The 17,464-nt window shown below is 45.3% G+C and overlaps 1 protein-coding gene across 1 annotated transcript; it reads left to right on the top strand.

Moving 5' to 3' along the window:
• Nucleotides 1–14,282: 14,282 nt before the first annotated feature.
• FOXD3 (forkhead box D3) lies at nt 14,283–16,854 on the top strand. The gene is made up of 2 exons (XM_037906979.2): nt 14,283–14,864; nt 15,024–16,854. Exon 2 carries the CDS (start codon nt 15,065–15,067, stop codon nt 16,262–16,264), a length of 1,200 nt encoding a protein of 399 aa, XP_037762907.1. The 5' UTR covers nt 14,283–14,864; nt 15,024–15,064; the 3' UTR covers nt 16,265–16,854.
• Nucleotides 16,855–17,464: the final 610 nt, after the last annotated feature.

Raw genomic sequence — 17,464 nt, 5'->3', positions numbered from 1 at the left:
AATGTTCTTTTCTTGCATCAGTGCTTCATCAGCTGGAGTTCCTCTTGGAAACCCTTCCTATCTGGACAAAAATAAGAGCATGAAAACAAAACAAAAAATAGTGTCAATTTCATTGAAAGGTTAAAGCCTGATCTCTAGCTATCTAGTTTCTTATATTGGTGAATATTATATAAGCATTTGTGAACCTCCTGATCAATTGGGCTGTGCACCTCAGGACTATGTAGGAACTGGGCAGGACAAAATTCTCCCCACAGCATGAGGGCAAACTGCCGAACATCCAACATTGTTACCATAGATCTTCAATAGCATTCATGGACTACCATGTTGCCCCCTTCCCAAGTGTTTCTGCTGGTGGATCTGCATGGGCCTCGACCCTCTGACTACATCCCAAATCCCTCTCCCCAGCCCATTGAAGAGATTGCTGCGGGACGGCGCTCCACAGCATGCTGCCTTCCTTCAGCTCTCTGTCCCTGTGCAGCCTCGCGGCATGTTGCCCATCCCTACCCTGGTTCTGCTGTCTTTGTTGCTCCTAGAGGATGGCAACACATAGGGGTTTATATTCAAACAGAATCCCAGAGGTGCATGTATCTTTTATATAGGCTATATGTGCCTCTAATAAATAACGTCAATAATCATAATTCATTATTCAGGTTTCAGAGTAGCAGCCGTGTTAGTCTGTATTCACAAAAAGAAAAGGAGTACTTGTGGCACCTTAGAGACTAACCAATTTATTTGAGCATAAGCTTTTGTGAGCTACAGATCACTTCGTCGGACCACTGAATGCATCCGATGAAGTGAGCTGTAGCTCACGAAAGCTTATGCTCAAATAAATTGGTTAGTCTCTAAGGTGCCACAAGTACTCCTTTTCTTTTTGATAATTCATTATTGTTATACACACTGACCAATGTTGTCTCACTGTTTCCTTCCCCATCTGGCTATATCAGTCTGTGGTCTCTTGTACTTAGATTGTAAGTTTTTGGGGACAGCAGGAGTATCTTGTTGTTCTGTGTTTATATAGCACCTAACACAATGGGATCCTGGCCACTGACTAGGACTACTAGATGCTACCATACTAAATAATAATACTTTCTAAGGTCTCCATCCATTTAAGGCCTCGCAACACACAGAAAAAGAAAATACAATCACAAGTCAAACATTTAATAAAGGCAGACCTACCCAAACCACAGGAACCAGACCTGGCAAAGAGCAGTAAATAAACAACCCCACAAACTGAGATACATTTAAATGGAAACAACACTCAATAAACACCTTTAGACTCACTCAGCGGGACACCAGAGTTGTGTTTAGGCCTATACTAAAGCAGCAGAGCATTCCACGCTTGCAGGATCTTGGGGTAGAAGTTACATCCTCTTGGCCTGACCCTGCACCTTGGGTTGAACAGCAGCTCCGGCTCCAGCCCCAGCGCTATCAAGTGCCATAACGGGATGCAGGGCAGCAGATGGCCTGATCCCTTAATCATTTTTGACAAACCAAAATAAACTTGCTGCCCACCTTCCCAGACATTATTTACAGTGATGAAACGTGCCCTACCCACATGAGTTACAAAAACTCTCACTGAGGACTTTGCACCAGTAATGTTGTGGCAAATCTCTTGATTTTTTTCAAAGGCACTTTTGAAATAAATAATACTTCAAATGATTCATGGGAAGGCATGAAGAGACTTTAACATAGTTGGGTGTAGCACAACACACAGAGTCTAATTTAAACTCACAAAAGCAAGGAAATGTGTAGCTAAGGCAAATAACCTGTGCTTTCTCCCAACTTGTTCTGTTGTGCCCAGCTTCTGCAGCAGACAGCATATAGAAGGGATTATGTAGCATATGGTATATGTTGGTCAGGCTCTTTGAATTGGAGCTGGTTGGAAAATGCTGGCTGAGGGGCTTTTGCTGAAAATGTTGACTTTTCATCAAAAAACAAAAACAAATTGGCTAAAAAACAAAAGGTTTGTTTTTTAAGGAAAGCAGATACTTTTCACACAAAAAATTGTTTTGTCAAATAACTAATCCTGTGTTTCTAGGAAAAACCCAATTTCCAGTTGAAAAATCAGGTTAGACAGAAGGCCTACATGCAATGCATAAGCACTGAGTATCAGAATGGATCTTCAGCAACTCTGTTTTGTGCTATTAAATCAGAACCCTAAAGCTTTTGCAGTTTGAATTTTCTTTGTTTCTACAGGAAAAAAAGTTCCCATAAAAAACATTTTTAAAACTCTCCAGATAGACAGCTACCTAGTTTACCACATAAATAAGGGGCTGGGGAGTTTTTAAAACAGAGATTATGGACCTGATTAGATAAATATCTAATATGGAGCTTAACCTGCCCTATGCATACTGGGTGAAATTCAGGGGGCCAATAAAAGGCATATGAGCCACTTAAGTCCCACCAAGGTCCTATTTTGAGGGCTTCGGTGATTCACAGACCTTCTGCACAGGGGGAAATGTCCCAAATTAGGAATTAATAATATTCATTGTGAGGGGGAACAATATTGTCAGAGTAATTCTATTTACTGTAGTAGCATTTCAGCAAGTGATTTTCTCGGTTTAATAAAGGGAATCAAGGATATTATCCACATGGCAGAATAACAGCCTACAAAACTGTATCCTGAAAGACAAACAAAGTCTGTTTGGGCCCAGGAAAACAAGAGCAGAGCTGACTTCACTGGAGGTTTTGCCTGTGTCTGGATTTCAGGCTCCGTCCCTGACTGCAGATTTAAAAAAAGCCAGAGCCAGATCATGGTCTGCCATGGAAAAGCCCATAGGAGGGGTGAAATTACACAGCAATATCTATGAATTGACAGTCAATGAGTTTTTGTAGCTTCATCCTGCTGGGTAGAAGGTTAGGTAGATCCCTAGAGGAGTCAGTGTTTTTCTTCCGGCTGCATAGATATCCCAGCTTCCCTAGAGAAGTCCCAGCCATTTGCAAAAGGCTGGGATGTCCTCTGTATGGAGGGGACAGTGCCTCTGGCCTTCTCATGACCTTACTCTGCTTTGACAGTCTGGCTTCTTGAGGAGACAAGCCACCATCGCTTGCTCTCCCACCTCTGCACCTCACCTCCCTTTTTCATGGAGAAGGTGAGGACTTGGTCTGGTGTTAGCTTTCATGGAAATTTTCCTGGGGGGTTTCCGAGGTACAGTGCCTCATAGATCCACTATTCCCCGGCTATGCTCACTCAGCCCATCAACCGGTGGTATTTCTACAGGGCCTTATGGTTTACATTTACACAAATAACGCACAGCCATGGAGGATAGGTCCATCAATGGCTATTACCCATGATGGACAGGGATGGTGCCTCTAGCATCTGTTTGCCAGAAGCTGGGAATGGACAACAGGGGATGGATAACTTGATGATTACCTGTTCTGTTCATTCCCTCCGGATCACCTGGCATTAGCCACTGTCAGAAGACAGGATACTGGGCTAGATGGACCTTTGGTCTGACCCAGTATGGCTGTTCTTATGACAGATAGAGGAGGATTACACTACATTGGCTTCCTCCTCTTATTCAGTAGTTTAAGGTCTATTGAAAGGGATTTCTGCTCCTTTCCTCCCTTTTCCTCAAGAGCCCATTCAACCTCCCCCATCCCTTCAGCAGTGGAGAAATCCCTGAACTTAGGAGGGGAATGATTAAGTGAATGTGCCTCTCCGCTGGCACCAGCTCTTCCCTACCCAATCATGCACCTTTTCTCCCAACCCACAAATCCTCCAATGAGGGGGGACACACATAGGGGCTTCGTTTGAGTTCTGAGGCAGTGGTCATATCATGTTGGCTCAACTCCCTACCCCAATCCCTGACAAAATCTGGAGCAAAAACACCACTTTCCCATTCCTTTCATTCACTTTTTGAGCAAAATGATGAGGAGGATGATCTGGCTTTTGTGAAAACTACAGGATTGGACTCTATGATTTGGTTAGTTATGCCTTACCATAGAGAGGCTTCCTGCTGGAATAGACTGTTTAGAAGAGAAGCTGTTTCCATTTGCTATTGATATTCCTGTCTGCTTTTATATAAAATATAAAAATGAGCAAATGCACATCCTTTTTGAAGCAGCTGTTGGAGGATGACTAGGATATCTAGCAACTGCAGAGAGAGCACCTGACAGATTTATTTTTAAGTCACTGTTTACATAAGGCACTTCTGTACCTGCTGTGATCTGTTGCATATTAACTTATATAGGGTGCTTGCTATCCAAAATGCTTATGAAAATCTGTGGAATAAATTCACAGCATGCGTGTCCATGTTTTGGTCTGAATGTCTGCCACATGTGCATGTCTTTTCAAGGCAAACAAAATGTATCTGCTCTTTTCGCCACTCCACAGTGAAATGAATGGGATTTTCACTTGCCACCAGGTCCAAATTGTCTAAACTAATCATGCATTTTTCTTCAAGGACAAAGCAGTGAAAAAGACACTTCTGTGGGAAAAGAGACACTGGATTTCCTAAAGAGGGGATTCCACTGAGGAGGGTTGAGGAGTCCCTGGGGGATATTTTCTTACCCTTCATAACACCACAAGCACCATAAGATCTCAGTTCAAATAGAAAAAGGGAATCAGCTACATGGCACCAATTAGATAGGTGATTTCTTTAGGGGTGAAACAAGTGGGTGGGTTTGGTTAGAGTCAAGCAGATTGTTTGTAACTAATAATTGATTTGATGAACTTTGCCTCTCTGTCCATCCACAAACATTACTTGATGGCATTTTTCATGAATTTCATTGACTCTATTAATTGCTATTTGATACTTTATATAGAACATCTGAGCTGTGTTCTTAGTTGTAATTGATCATAGAGTATTCCTGTTCCCTGATTGGATGAGCAGGTTTCCAGTACAAATACTAGTGACGTGCTCATTTACTGTTCCTTGGACTGGGGCATGTAGATTTAAAATTAGCTTTTCACAAGCTAGTATAATTCAGTTGCATGAACATCCATAGAAAGTGACCACAAAAGGGGAACTAGTATAAAGCAAATAGATAGTTGAAGTCAAATTAATATTTTGGGAGGGTTATTACATTAAATTAATATATTTATATAACATTGTATTTATTTGTCTGTCAGTTTTACATAAATTACCTATCTCAGGTTTGGTGTTTATATTCCCTTTAAATCATGCATGGAGAAGATCCCCAAAGAGCAGAATAAAACACAGTGGTTCATGTCTAACCATATCGAATCATGCAGCATCAACACATTATTAAAGGGACACTGTAAAAAAAATCAAACTACTGTCTGAAAATGTTTTCCCCACTATTGTTATAATACAATCAGAGTCATTTAAAGAGATTGGAGATAATATGTGTTTCCAGTGTGCTGATTTTGTGCATGTGACAGCACTTTATTAGTCAGTTAGGCCCTGATCTTGCGCTCAGTTAGGCCAGGGAATAACTATGCAGGTGAGTAGCACTATTGACTTCAATAATACTATTCATAAAGTAACCCTTAGTTTTGCAGGATCAGGTCCTTAGTTAGTCTCTCTTTTGGTGTGTGTAGGAAAATGTGACTGCAAATCCACAAAAACTTCCCAGGGTGGAATCAGAGGTAGTCCTAAGTACCAGAAACTACTTGTAAGCATTTTTTAGGAATGGACTAGATTTCAAGTGGACAGTGCTTTATATGGTGTATTGAGTCATGAGTTTGTGAAAGCAACGCTAAAAGGTGCCCCCTGTGCTAAAGAACAATAAGAGGGTTTGCCTTATGTGTTTGGCCTCTGGACTCACCGGTTTGTTTGTTTTTCAAGGAGAGAACTTTTTACTCTATCAGCCAACTCTAGAGGGGGGCAGCAGTTCCCTTCCTTCCAGGAGAAATGGATTAGTAGGGCGCTGCTCCCTAGTAGAGTATTCACTGACATCAGCTGGTCTCCAGAGTCTCCCCTTCTGTGTCCGAGGGGGAAAGAGGCTTACGTCATAGAAAGGCCAGTGTCCCTTAACTCTCACCCAGCAGATCTGCCCCAGCGCCATGAAGCTGGCAGGAGGTTTCTGATACAGCAGATCAGATCGGAATAAACACCTCCCCTTAAGGATAGTTTTCAAAGTAGCCGCCGTGTTAGTCTGTATTCGCAAAAGAAAAGGAGGACTTGTGGCACCTTAGAGACTAACCAATTTGTTTGAGCATAAGCTTTCGTGAGCTACAGCTCACTTCATTGGATGCATTCAGTGTTCTTGATTCTGGACAGTGTTCTTGATTCTGCTGAGACTTCCTTCTTGGATCGCATTTACCCCGCAGTGCGGAGTGGGCTTTTCTTCACAAGCAGAAGACAAAAGGCTCGCGCCCCTTCTAAGCAAAAACTCGCTTGTAACTTTGTAAAGCATCAAAGACACGCGAGACAGGCTCCCCTGTTACACCGCTCGCTTAGTCATCCCCTTGAGTCCATCCCACCTGATTCGATCCCCTGGGGCAAACTGAGCCCTGTTGAAAGGCAGCACAGTTGTATCAGGGATGAATTTGACTCCCTGTATCTAAACTTTCCCACGGTGTCCTTTAGCTTCTCTCAAAGGGACTTGGCACCCTCAGTCTTAGGAGCCTTTTAAAGGGAGAGAATCCCCTTTATTGTCTCAAGATCAGGGGTGGTTTCCCAGTCGCCGTCCCCTTGTGCCCTCCAAACGTCAGTTTGATCACTGAGAGCTCCCTGCGCTTTGGCCGAGAACAGCCGCTGAAGTTGGGGACTAGTAAGAGGCAAACCTGTCCGGAAATTCATCTCGCGATGATGGGTGACACCAGGCTCATCCTACGCGGGGTCTGAAAGCACAACTCAGCACCAGGCATTTCCTTGGGTAAACAAGATTCGCTGGTTATTTGAGTCAAGAACTTCAAGCCCCCCAAAACTTCTAAGGGTGCCCGTTTGGTTCTCCAGTTCGGTACCTGAGATATTAGGAATAACGGACTTCCCTTTGGGAGCCCTTTTCTCTCCCACTTTAGTGGAGTGTTTTAGGAGAAATACCTCAATCGGAAGCTTTTGCCTGGCATTAGGAATAGCGACCTTGGCAGGTCCTTATAACACGGACGGTCATGTACAGTGTGTGTGTCTGTCTATATATAATATACACATGCTGTATATACTGTTCACAATATAACCTGTATATATAAGAATGTAATTTGTGTGAGATATAACTATACATGTTTAACTTGTATTCCCAAGCCTGTATATGGGAGGCATTATTTGCACATTTAGATCCTGAGCAAAGAGGAATTGTAAAGTAAAATACTTTGAAAAATATGCAGAACTCTACTTTCACAATAGCATTAGTAAATATCCAGAGTTTATTTAAATTGGCTGCCTTTTCGATAGGATACCCATTTGATTTTTTTTGAGAAATGTATATTTTTTCTTATGCTGAAGCATATTAAATAATTGCTTAAATACGAACGTGTGTCTGATTATATATTTCAGGTGGAGGCTCTTGAGTCAGACCCATCAAGTCAATGTTAATCTTGAGTGCATAATATTCTCCAGGATTCTACGAGAAGTTCTGAGGATAGATGTCACTGGGAAATGTAACATTCAAAGTATATACAGAGCCCCGTGCGATATGTGCCGCAGCCAATCTCGTTATTTATCCACCGGATGCGATCTTTAAGCGAGCGTCTACAGCGAGATTTGCAAATCCACCTTTAAGTCTCTGCTTGAATGATTGCAGAGGAATGATAAATGTTTATAGGACAGAGGCCCGATCCTGCATTTCCCAACCGTTTAATCGATGATTAAAGCAACACGGAGCAAAGGGGAGTTTTCAAAGTTACTGCCGGGGGGCAAGAGAGAGAATCCGATACCTCTTCCAACTTCATTCCCTACACCTATGATCTGCTCGAAAACAGGCTCGGATCTCACCAGAGTTACTGTAGCAGCGATTTTATTGCAACTAAAACAACCGGGCTGCTGACTGATGCTCTGGGAGCATTGACCACTACGGGTGGGGAGATGCTCTCCCATTAACTTCCAAACTCTGCTGGGCGCAACTTGTCACCTCGTAAGAGAGCGATTAGCGTGTGCCCCAGTGTAGCGGACCCCTCCTGGGGAGGGGGAGGTTTATCGGATTCCTATCGGGTTCGAACTTGGAGTTCACTAAAAGTGAATTTAGCCTAAATAATGAATCGATCTAAATTTAAACAGAGGAATGGAATTGCTCTAAAAATAAATTAGCAGCTGCCTTCTCCGCATCCTCCTCCTCTGGTGAACAGATAAACACAGCCTCCTGGCGGGCAGGGCCGGGCACTCGAGTGTGTGCCCACCCCAGGCCGATCTGTCACAGGGAGGCACCAGGCGGGGGGGAACTTGTGCCATCCAGCTTGGACTCCGCTGACAAACTGAGCTTTACTGGGGCTGGAAAATCCGGAGCCTCTGAAAGTGACAACCCCTTGGCCCTGCGCGGGGGCTTTGTTTTCTCTGTAAATGCGCGGTAAGGGCAACCACTGGTTGATGAGCGGATGGTCCAGGACTGTCTTCTGAGAGGCCGGGGGAGGCACTGGTGTCTGTCCAGGTTTCCCCTGCTCCACTTCCCGCCCCACCCCCTTAGAAAAGGCGCGTCGCTGTGAGCCACATTTGTATACAATGTGGCCGTCCGGTTGGGTGATTGTCTCCACTGTTTTTCAGTCCCATCCCTTACAGGAGGGCAGATCATCCGTTGCGCTGCTGAGGGTGTTATCTCCCCCCTCCCCATCCATCCTCCAACCTGAGGAGTACCCGACCTTCCGTACAACCCCCCTTCCCCACATGTACAGCCAGGGCAGAGTTTTCTGAGGACAGGCAGGACTTTCCCTTTGAACCGACGCGCCCCCCACAAGCCGATTGGACATAGTGTAACTTCAAAACACGACCTTTTAAAAAAATAATAAATGAAAGCGTGGGGCCCACAATAAACAACTGCATCCTTTCACGAAACCGCAGTGCATGTCCTGCGGCTACCTGGGTTGCTGGTGCTGAAACGCGATTTTGGGGGGAGAGGGACACGTGCCCCTCCGGGCCCCCTTTCGCTACAAATATGTAAGGGCCAGGGGGTGGGGGAGTGGCCGCAGGCACAGCTCACGGGACAGCCGCCCAACTTCAGGGGGAAGTTTGAGGGGCCCCTTAAACCGGTGGCTGGGTTTGAACCTAGAGGTAGCTAGAAAGGAGCTAGCGCGGGCAGGGGAGCTGGGAGAATTTGTGGCGTGGGGGTGCTCAGAGCCACTGACCCAAACTGTAAACCCAGCATATAAGGGACACCACTTCAAGCCAAGGGGTGCGGTAGCACCCCTACTTCCAGCCCCTCTGAGCCTTGGTGCCTTGAAGCGGCCGACGATTAACGCTGTGCGAATGGGATCTGCTGGCCAAGCCCAGCCAGCTCCGGGCAGGGGGAGCTCGCCCAGGCTCCTCCGCAAGCCTGGGGGGTGGGGAGGGTGTTGTTGTTGTTGTTTTGTTTTTTTGATCTCGGCAGCGTCCTATATTCCCGGCTTGTCTCTTTTATTCTTTTGTGCTCGGGCGTGTTGTCCTGGCCAGCGGTGTGAATGGAGGTTTTGTAAACCGGGACAGCTAAAAATGAGCCACATCATATTGTTTGACAGAATGATCCAAGATGATAAAGTGCCTGCTCCGAAGGGGGTGCAAATGGTTGAAGTCCTAAAAACCAGACCGGCGCTCGCGCTCTCTGCCTGCCGTAGCCTAGAGGAATCTGCCGAGTGCACCAGACAGGCTCACGTCCAACCGGCTGTTGTTCAATGGGAAAGTCTTTTTATTTAAAAAAAAAACAACAAAACAGTTCCGGCTCGGGACCCCCCTTCTCCTCGTGGCAGATGAAAAGCACAATTTTCCAGAGAAAGGCTCGTTTTGATTAAATCTGACATGCTGCTGATAACTCCATGCTAATGTGAAATAATTAACATAATAGCCATAATTAAAAGCACGCTAACAATGCCATAAATTTATCACACAATTTTACTAGCTTTCTGCCCCTAACTGCTCTCTCATCGTTAATTAAACGTGTTGCCTTTTACAGAATGGATGTTTATACATTTCCAATACAAATAAATCCGCAACCCCGCGTTGGAAACATGACCAATTTTGTTTTACCCGGTGGTCTCCTGGCTTTATAGGCGATTTGTTGCGATTAAAACATCCCCTCCAAATATTGTTTTTTGAAAAGGTGCCGATCCATAAATGCTTTGGAAATCAGCATCTTTCTAAAAGCCCCCCGAGGGGTGAGGGGGGGGACACAAGCTACCCACTGTCCGTGGCCATGAGAATGAAATTGGACACGGGAGCCTTATTTATCCCCTGCTTTAGGGTGGAGATCTGCCCCCTCCCGTGCTTTCAGGGACACCTTAAAGTAAACTATCTCTTTCACTCCGCCCCCCACTTACAGTAACACTGTGCAAATGTTATTTACAAATACTTGCAAGGGGGACAATAAAGGCAGGCGTGGATAATAAACACCAGCCCGAGCGCACGGGGCACCGACATCTCAGCCAGGGTCAGTTTCATTTCAGTAACGAGACTGACACAGAGAGCTAAGCAGCTAACCTCACCCCCATTTTGGCCGCATGTTTTGTTTTTTTTTTAAGATCGGTTTGACAGTAGGACTATCCTCCTCCCCCCCACACTTATAACAAACCACAATGCTGGTCTAATCCAGGTCAGGTCAACGATTTATATAACTCATTAGTGAAAGTAAGAGGCTTAAGGAGATGAAAGAGGACACCTTTGATTCCTCTTTCCTTTAAAACGATTACAGGAGAAGGATATGCCCCAGCATTGCAATTTCTCCCCAACCCACCCCCAAAAGTCAGCCTCCGGATTTTATTTTTAACTCGCGTCTCACCCGGGAATTTGCTTTGCCTTATTAGAACCAAATTGAGTTGTAATTAATTTCCCCCACTCTATCATAAATTGTTCAATCTTCGCTTTCCTGGATGCTAGATGTGTCTCTATTTGACTCCATATCGATCTGGACTATGCAGTTTTCTTTTCTCCTGTTGCTAAATCTCTTTGTATTTTTTCCAATCCCTTGCGCGCACGCTACCCTAATCATTTTAGTGCTTTGCTGTGTACATCTCTGGGTTTTAGTCCATGTTAATCCTTTAAATTTTAGTAGATTAGGTGGCTGCGTGCCATCTCCCTCTACCAGATTCATTCTGGAAAAGTTTGCTTATTATTATAAAAGGTTTCTTCCTCCCTCTACCCCCAATCCTGACTAAACTCCGGCCTAATGATGGAAGACTTATGGCTTTAATAACAAACTGCAATTAGTCTTAAAAAAGGATTTACTTAACGCCCAAATATTGTCAGATGGACAGGGGCACAGGTTCCTAAACACTTTCTTATAGCTTTGCCACTTCTACCAGTTCTGCACTTCTTAATCGTTCAGTCCTGCAGGGAATTCTTGCAACACAAATTTTACCTCCCCCTCCTCCCCCCTTCTCATATAATAACAGTGTTTTCCATAATGCCGGGCAAGATAGAAAGAGACCCATAAACACAAGCGTCCGTGGCAGAGTTAAGAGCTGGACTTGCAGTGGTCCAGCATTGACCCAAAGCATGTCAAAATTGCAAATCACTCCCTTTGCCCCCAGATCTAAATCGATTTTTAAAAAAGGGGAACAGAGAAGTGCAGGATATGAAAGCTCAGGGGAGAAAATTGTGAGCATCGAGTCTAAGATCTCCATTTCGAGTCGAAAAGTTTCTGTAAAAGAGATGGGCCCCCTATCAGATGGTAACACTGATTGAACAAGAGATTAGCACAATAGAGCTCTAATCGAGGGGAGACGTTTCTTTTCACGCTAAGCACCGTAATTAATGGTATGAATCAATTAATTTGACTTTTATTGTGTCGAAGAAAAGCTCAACAAATGAAACGGTGGGTTTTCGGAGTTGATCTCCCCCACCACCACCCCGGGAGATTTCAGAGAGTGATAGTGGTATATACATACACGCGCACAGAGAATCCTGTTTGTGTCTCTGTGTGTTAATGGTAGGACAAATTCAGCTCCCTGCGAGAAGCCTCGCCATAGCTCCAGCAGGTTTTTAAAGCATCAGAGGAAGAGCTTTGCTGTCCAGATGGCAAAATATAAATTAGGATCATTTGGAGAAAGCGCAAAGAAGACACAAGACGGCAATCAATAAAGCACAGATACACACACACAAAAATCATCGAGAAAAACATTGGCTTTCAAAGCACCGAGCGGCGCTTCTGTGCAGAGAGCGAGCTGGGATAGTGGAATGGTGGGGGCTTGCTTTCTTGTCTAAAATCTTCCTTGGCTGCGTGCGAGGGGTTTTTTGTTGGTTTGTTTTTAAATAATGCATAGAGAGAGTCAGTCTAAAGCTAAAACAATCACAACCTCATTTCAGCACAGAAAAGGAAAGATATTTTTCCTCTCTCTGTCTCTCTCTGTCTCTCTCTCTCAAAACTTAAAAAAAATATTTGAGAGTTCGACTTTTTTGGTTTGACACATTTATAATGGTAATTTTAGAAGAGGATTTTTATCTTTGCATTTTAAGTGTTGTCACTTTTTTTAAAAAAAATACCCATTCGTTAAACTTTTGCTAGGTCAGACCCAGCCATCAGATTTATTTGGATGAAGATCTCTCCTGAAAATGAATGCTCACATTATCTCGACCTACCTCCCCAAAACAGATATAAAAACAACAGAGTTAGCGCAAGTGTTAACTCCAAGTGGCCAGCGCGGATCATTTAAATAGCAATACTGTACCGTATACCTACAGTATATATTGAAGCAAGTTTGATTAAGATCTTCTCCCCACTGGGTAGGGGATAAATCAATCTATCTGTTGCCCAACGTCTTCTGTAAAATATTCCATCAGATCTTCACTCATCAATATTTTTATCCCACTAAGGCGAGCGCTGCTCTGTAGTTGTGATATTCACCTGCTCTTAGCACTGTAAAGTGAACCTTACATTTTTGTTTGAACCGAATAAACCTTTCAGGCATCGGAAAGCAATTGACATGGTTTCCCCCAATTGTTAATAGAAAGGTAGGGAGGATTATTGATTTCCCTATGTGGACGGTTATATGTTCTTTTTAGGCAGGGAGGGATTTTAATGAGAGACCAATATGTTAATACAGACATTACCGATCTCTCTGATTTATTTTAAAGGGGGAAGGGGGCGGAGGGAAGAGTTTATGTGCCCTTTCGAACAATAATTGCTCATCGGAAATTGTTTTATCCTTTTGCAGTTTTCTACTTAAATATATTTTTGAAATCCAAAACACATGCGATCGTTCAAACAATACACAGGGATTTAAAAAAAAAAAAGAAGTAAAGAAAAGAAAACCACTGAGCAAACCGTTTCCGACCTACCCAGGTGTTATTGTTCTCAGTTTAAACAGATCCCCTTGGCACAAAAGGAATAGAATTTGTAACCCTGCCTCCCCCTCTTTGGAGCCCCCTTTCCTTGGGACAAGGCTTACCTTGCACTCTGGTGAATAGAGTCTTCACATTCACACACTCCCTCATTTCCTACTTTTTCATATGCTAACGCTGGCAATGATTATGTCGTTAACACCTCTGCCAAAAAAAAAAAAAGGAACCTAAAGGCTTCTTTATTTATAGTTTCCCTTTGTTATTTTACGTCTTTTTTATTTCTCTCTGCAACTAATCTAATAGATTAATCAATAGCCATTTTCTGATCTTCGGTTTCCAGCTGATGCTGCTGTTGGGGGGGGGAAAAAAACCTACCGGAAAGTGATTTCAGAGCCAAAAGTTGTTGTTGTTGTTAAGCATTAATATGATGATGCAGCCGTTTAGTGTATATTTGGTCGGAGGCGATGGTGCTCATAAACCATATTGGCAATACCTACACAGTTCAGGCTCTGCTCCTGACCTTTGGCATTTCGCAGGGCGTTTGCATTTAAATAAAAAACAGCACTCACTTTTTTGTTTTTAATGTTAAAATCAGAATGGTTGTTCTCTCGCTCTTTTGCCTGTTCATAGAATTCCAGCATTACCATTGTTGAAAAAAGCTCCAGCCATCATGTAATAAAAATGAAATGCTTCTAACCTGTAATCTTAGATAAAGGCAGACTAATGGTTTCACACTGATATAGTCCTATTTTGGAGTCCCTAGCTAGCGTGAAGGGAGGCTGTGGGCTGAAATGATGCTTGTATATGATCGAGATAAGTAGAGCCACTGTTGTCTCTTTGTTGACAATTCCATGAAACAACTTGAGTTTTGCATGGCTTAACAGTGGGGCGCCTGACGTCAGGCGGTCACGTGGCCACGCCTCCTAGTATATCTTTAACTGGAAAGTAATCTATCAGCCAGTCTTTAAAAAAGGACTTTCAAAGTGGCAAGTGAGTTCTTATAACACCCTGATTTCCCCCCTCCCTCTCTCTCCGCGTCTAGAAATACCTTTCCCCCTCCCTCCAAAAAGGGGAAAGAGAAACAAGAGAGAGGAAGTGTGTGTGGTGGTGGGGGGAAACTAATGAGAGGACTGAAGCAAGGCACCCTTTAAGAGAAGAGGTGGAAAGGCTGAGTTTAAAGAGATCTAACCTGCAGCAGCAGCTCAGATGAGCAGTAGAGGAGTTTTGATCGGATCCCAGTTGCTTGCTGGGGAAGCCACCAGCCCAGCTGCTAGAGGCGTTTGATCTGATCCCATATGTCTGCTGGGGGAAGCAGGAACCGGCAGAGACGTTTGATCCCAAATACCTGCTTATAGGAACCAGTAAAGGAGTTTGACCTGCTGGGGAAACCGCCACGCTCAGCAGAAAGGAATCGGCGGAGGAGTCTGACCTGATGCCGGCTGCCCTGCTGGAGAAGCTCCCAAGAAGCTCAGCAGCTCCAAGAGGAGTTTGATCTGATCCCAGATGCCTGGTGGAGAAGGCATCGAGCCCCGCAGTCTGGGGACTTTGGTGTGATCCCAGGTACCTGTTGGGGGAAGCCACCAAGAAGCCCAGCAGCTGGGGAGGGGAGGGGGGGTTTGAGCCCAGGTGCCAGCTGGAGAAGCCACCAAGCCCAGCTCACCTCTTTCTCCCCCCTTTCCCCTCCCCTCCCGTCTCACTTTTTCTCTCCCCCCCCCCCAGCCCCCTCCCTTTCCCCTGTGCCCCCCTTCCCCTGAGCGGTGATGACCCTGTCAGGCAGCAGCAGCACCAGCGACATGTCCGGCCAGACCGTCCTGACGGCCGAAGATGTGGATATCGACGTGGTGGGAGAAGGGGACGAAGGGCTGGAGAAGGACAGCGACGGCGAGGCCGGCAGCCCGGCCGGGCTGCACCTGGAGGAGGCGGAGGAGCTGCTGCTCCCCAGGGAGGCGGGGGCAGGAGCGGAGCGCAGCGGCAGCCCGGCGGAGGCCACCCCTAGCGGGGCGGCGGACGGGGCCAAGGGGGCAGGCGGCGGGGAGGAGGGCGGCGGCGGCGGCGGCGGCGGCAGCGGGGCCCTGCCGGGGCAGAGCAAGCCCAAGAACAGCCTGGTGAAGCCGCCCTACTCCTACATCGCGCTCATCACCATGGCCATCCTGCAGAGCCCGCAGAAGAAGCTGACGCTGAGCGGCATCTGCGAGTTCATCAGCAACCGCTTCCCCTACTACCGGGAGAAGTTCCCGGCCTGGCAGAACAGCATCCGCCACAACCTCTCGCTCAACGACTGCTTCGTCAAGATCCCCCGCGAGCCGGGCAACCCGGGCAAGGGCAACTACTGGACGCTGGACCCCCAGTCCGAGGACATGTTCGACAACGGCAGCTTCCTCCGCCGCAGGAAGCGCTTCAAGCGCCACCAGCAGGAGCACCTGCGCGAGCAGACGGCGCTCATGATGCAGAGCTTCGGCGCCTACAGCCTGGCCAGCCCCTACGGCCGGCCCTACGGGCTGCACCCCGGCGCCTACCCGCACCCGGCCGCCGCCGCCCTGCAGTACCCCTACATCCCGCCCGTGGGGCCCATGCTGCCCCCGGCCGTGCCGCTGCTGCCTTCCAGCGAGCTGAGCCGCAAAGCCTTCAACTCCCAGCTCAGCCCCAGCCTCCAGCTGCAGCTCAACAGCCTGAGCGCCGCCGGCTCCCTCATCAAGTCGGAGCCCAGCAGCCGGCCCTCGTTCAGCATCGAGAACATCATCGGGGTGTCGGCCACCAGCTCAGGGAGCAGCGCCCAGACTTTCCTCCGGCCCCCGGTCACCGTCCAGTCCGCCCTCATGGCCCACCAGCCGCTGTCCCTCACCCGGACCACAGCAGCCATCGCCCCCATCCTGAGCGTGCCTACAAACATTATCTCGGGACAGTTCCTGCAGCCCGCAGCATCCGCGGCAGCCGTGCAGGCAAAATGGCCAGCCCAGTAATTAAGAACTACCCCGGGCTCAGTGCTGATTCTTTGCTTTTTTATTATTATTATTATTATTATTTTATATCCATCTATCTATAAATAAGAGACTCGAGGGGGGGAAACACCCAACCTCTCTTCCTATCAATCACAGACAAAACCCCTGGACTCTAACAAAATCAAACTAAAAACCTGCACAAAAATGGTAGGATCCAAACTGTACACGCAAAAAAAACCCCCAATCCCCCTATATTAAAAAAAAAAGCCAAACCCACACACAAGCACACAAGGAATGCTTTCTGTACAGGTAAAAAAAAAGGGAATCCAACCAACATTTGTACATATTTGTATTAAAAATTATTGACTTTACTTTTGGGGTTTTTATTTTTTTAAAAAGGCAAATAACAGTAGGGATTAGGAGCTTTGAACTTTCACTTTTTTTGAAGGTTCTTACTCTCCAAACAGTTTTATCGGAAAGAATAAAAAATGTATTAAAAAAGCGGGGAAAATTTTAACTATTAAACAAACAAAGAAAGAAATGTTGGGGGGGAAAAGGAGAAAAAAACCAGTCATTCTATTATAGAAGTCTGTTTATATATGAATGAATATATGTATTCTAAATGTTATTCCTTCGTGTTGTACACAACTTTGTAAATAAATTTTTAAAATGCTGTTCCTTGTATTATTTGATAATTATATACTATAGAGAGAGTCTGATCGGGTGACAATTTAGGTGTATAATGTATCGATGAGAAGATTTTTTAAATGATTGAAACTAACTAACCTTTTTCTGTAAATACCTAACTTTCCCTTTAATTCAAGTAACCTTTCCAGGAGTTGTTCTTAAATAACACGCTAGTTATGTTAGTTATTGTTTCTATAGATCTTGACTAATTTAAGATCCCAGATTTGTTTAGTGCCTACCATAATGAAATAGACGATTAGTGCAGATAACTTCAGTTTATTCAGCCTAAATTGTCAGCGCAATTGCGCAGTGAGCAGGAAACCAATCCAGTTGCAATACCGAAAGGCTTGCCATGGCAAAATCTAATTTAAATCAACAGTATAAAAATAAAACATTATCCCAATTAGATTATGTTTGAGACACATTAACGCTTTAGAACGCGAGATAATATTTCCCCAAAACATATTATTTTTCTACTGTGACTGTGTATTTATACAGTCAGTTAAAGTAGCACAAAATTCATAATATCTCTCA

This window comes from Chelonia mydas, chromosome 8 (genome assembly GCF_015237465.2).
Source record: "Chelonia mydas isolate rCheMyd1 chromosome 8, rCheMyd1.pri.v2, whole genome shotgun sequence".
Taxonomy (NCBI): domain Eukaryota; kingdom Metazoa; phylum Chordata; order Testudines; family Cheloniidae; genus Chelonia; species Chelonia mydas.
Note: the sequence above shows the minus strand (reverse complement) of the source record. Positions and strands in the feature narration are given on the sequence as shown.

What these genes read in the sequence shown, in the direction of transcription:
- FOXD3 (XM_037906979.2), top strand. Translation starts at nt 15,065, where the DNA reads ATGACCCTGTCAGGCAGCAGCAGCACCAGCGACATGTCCGGCCAGACC.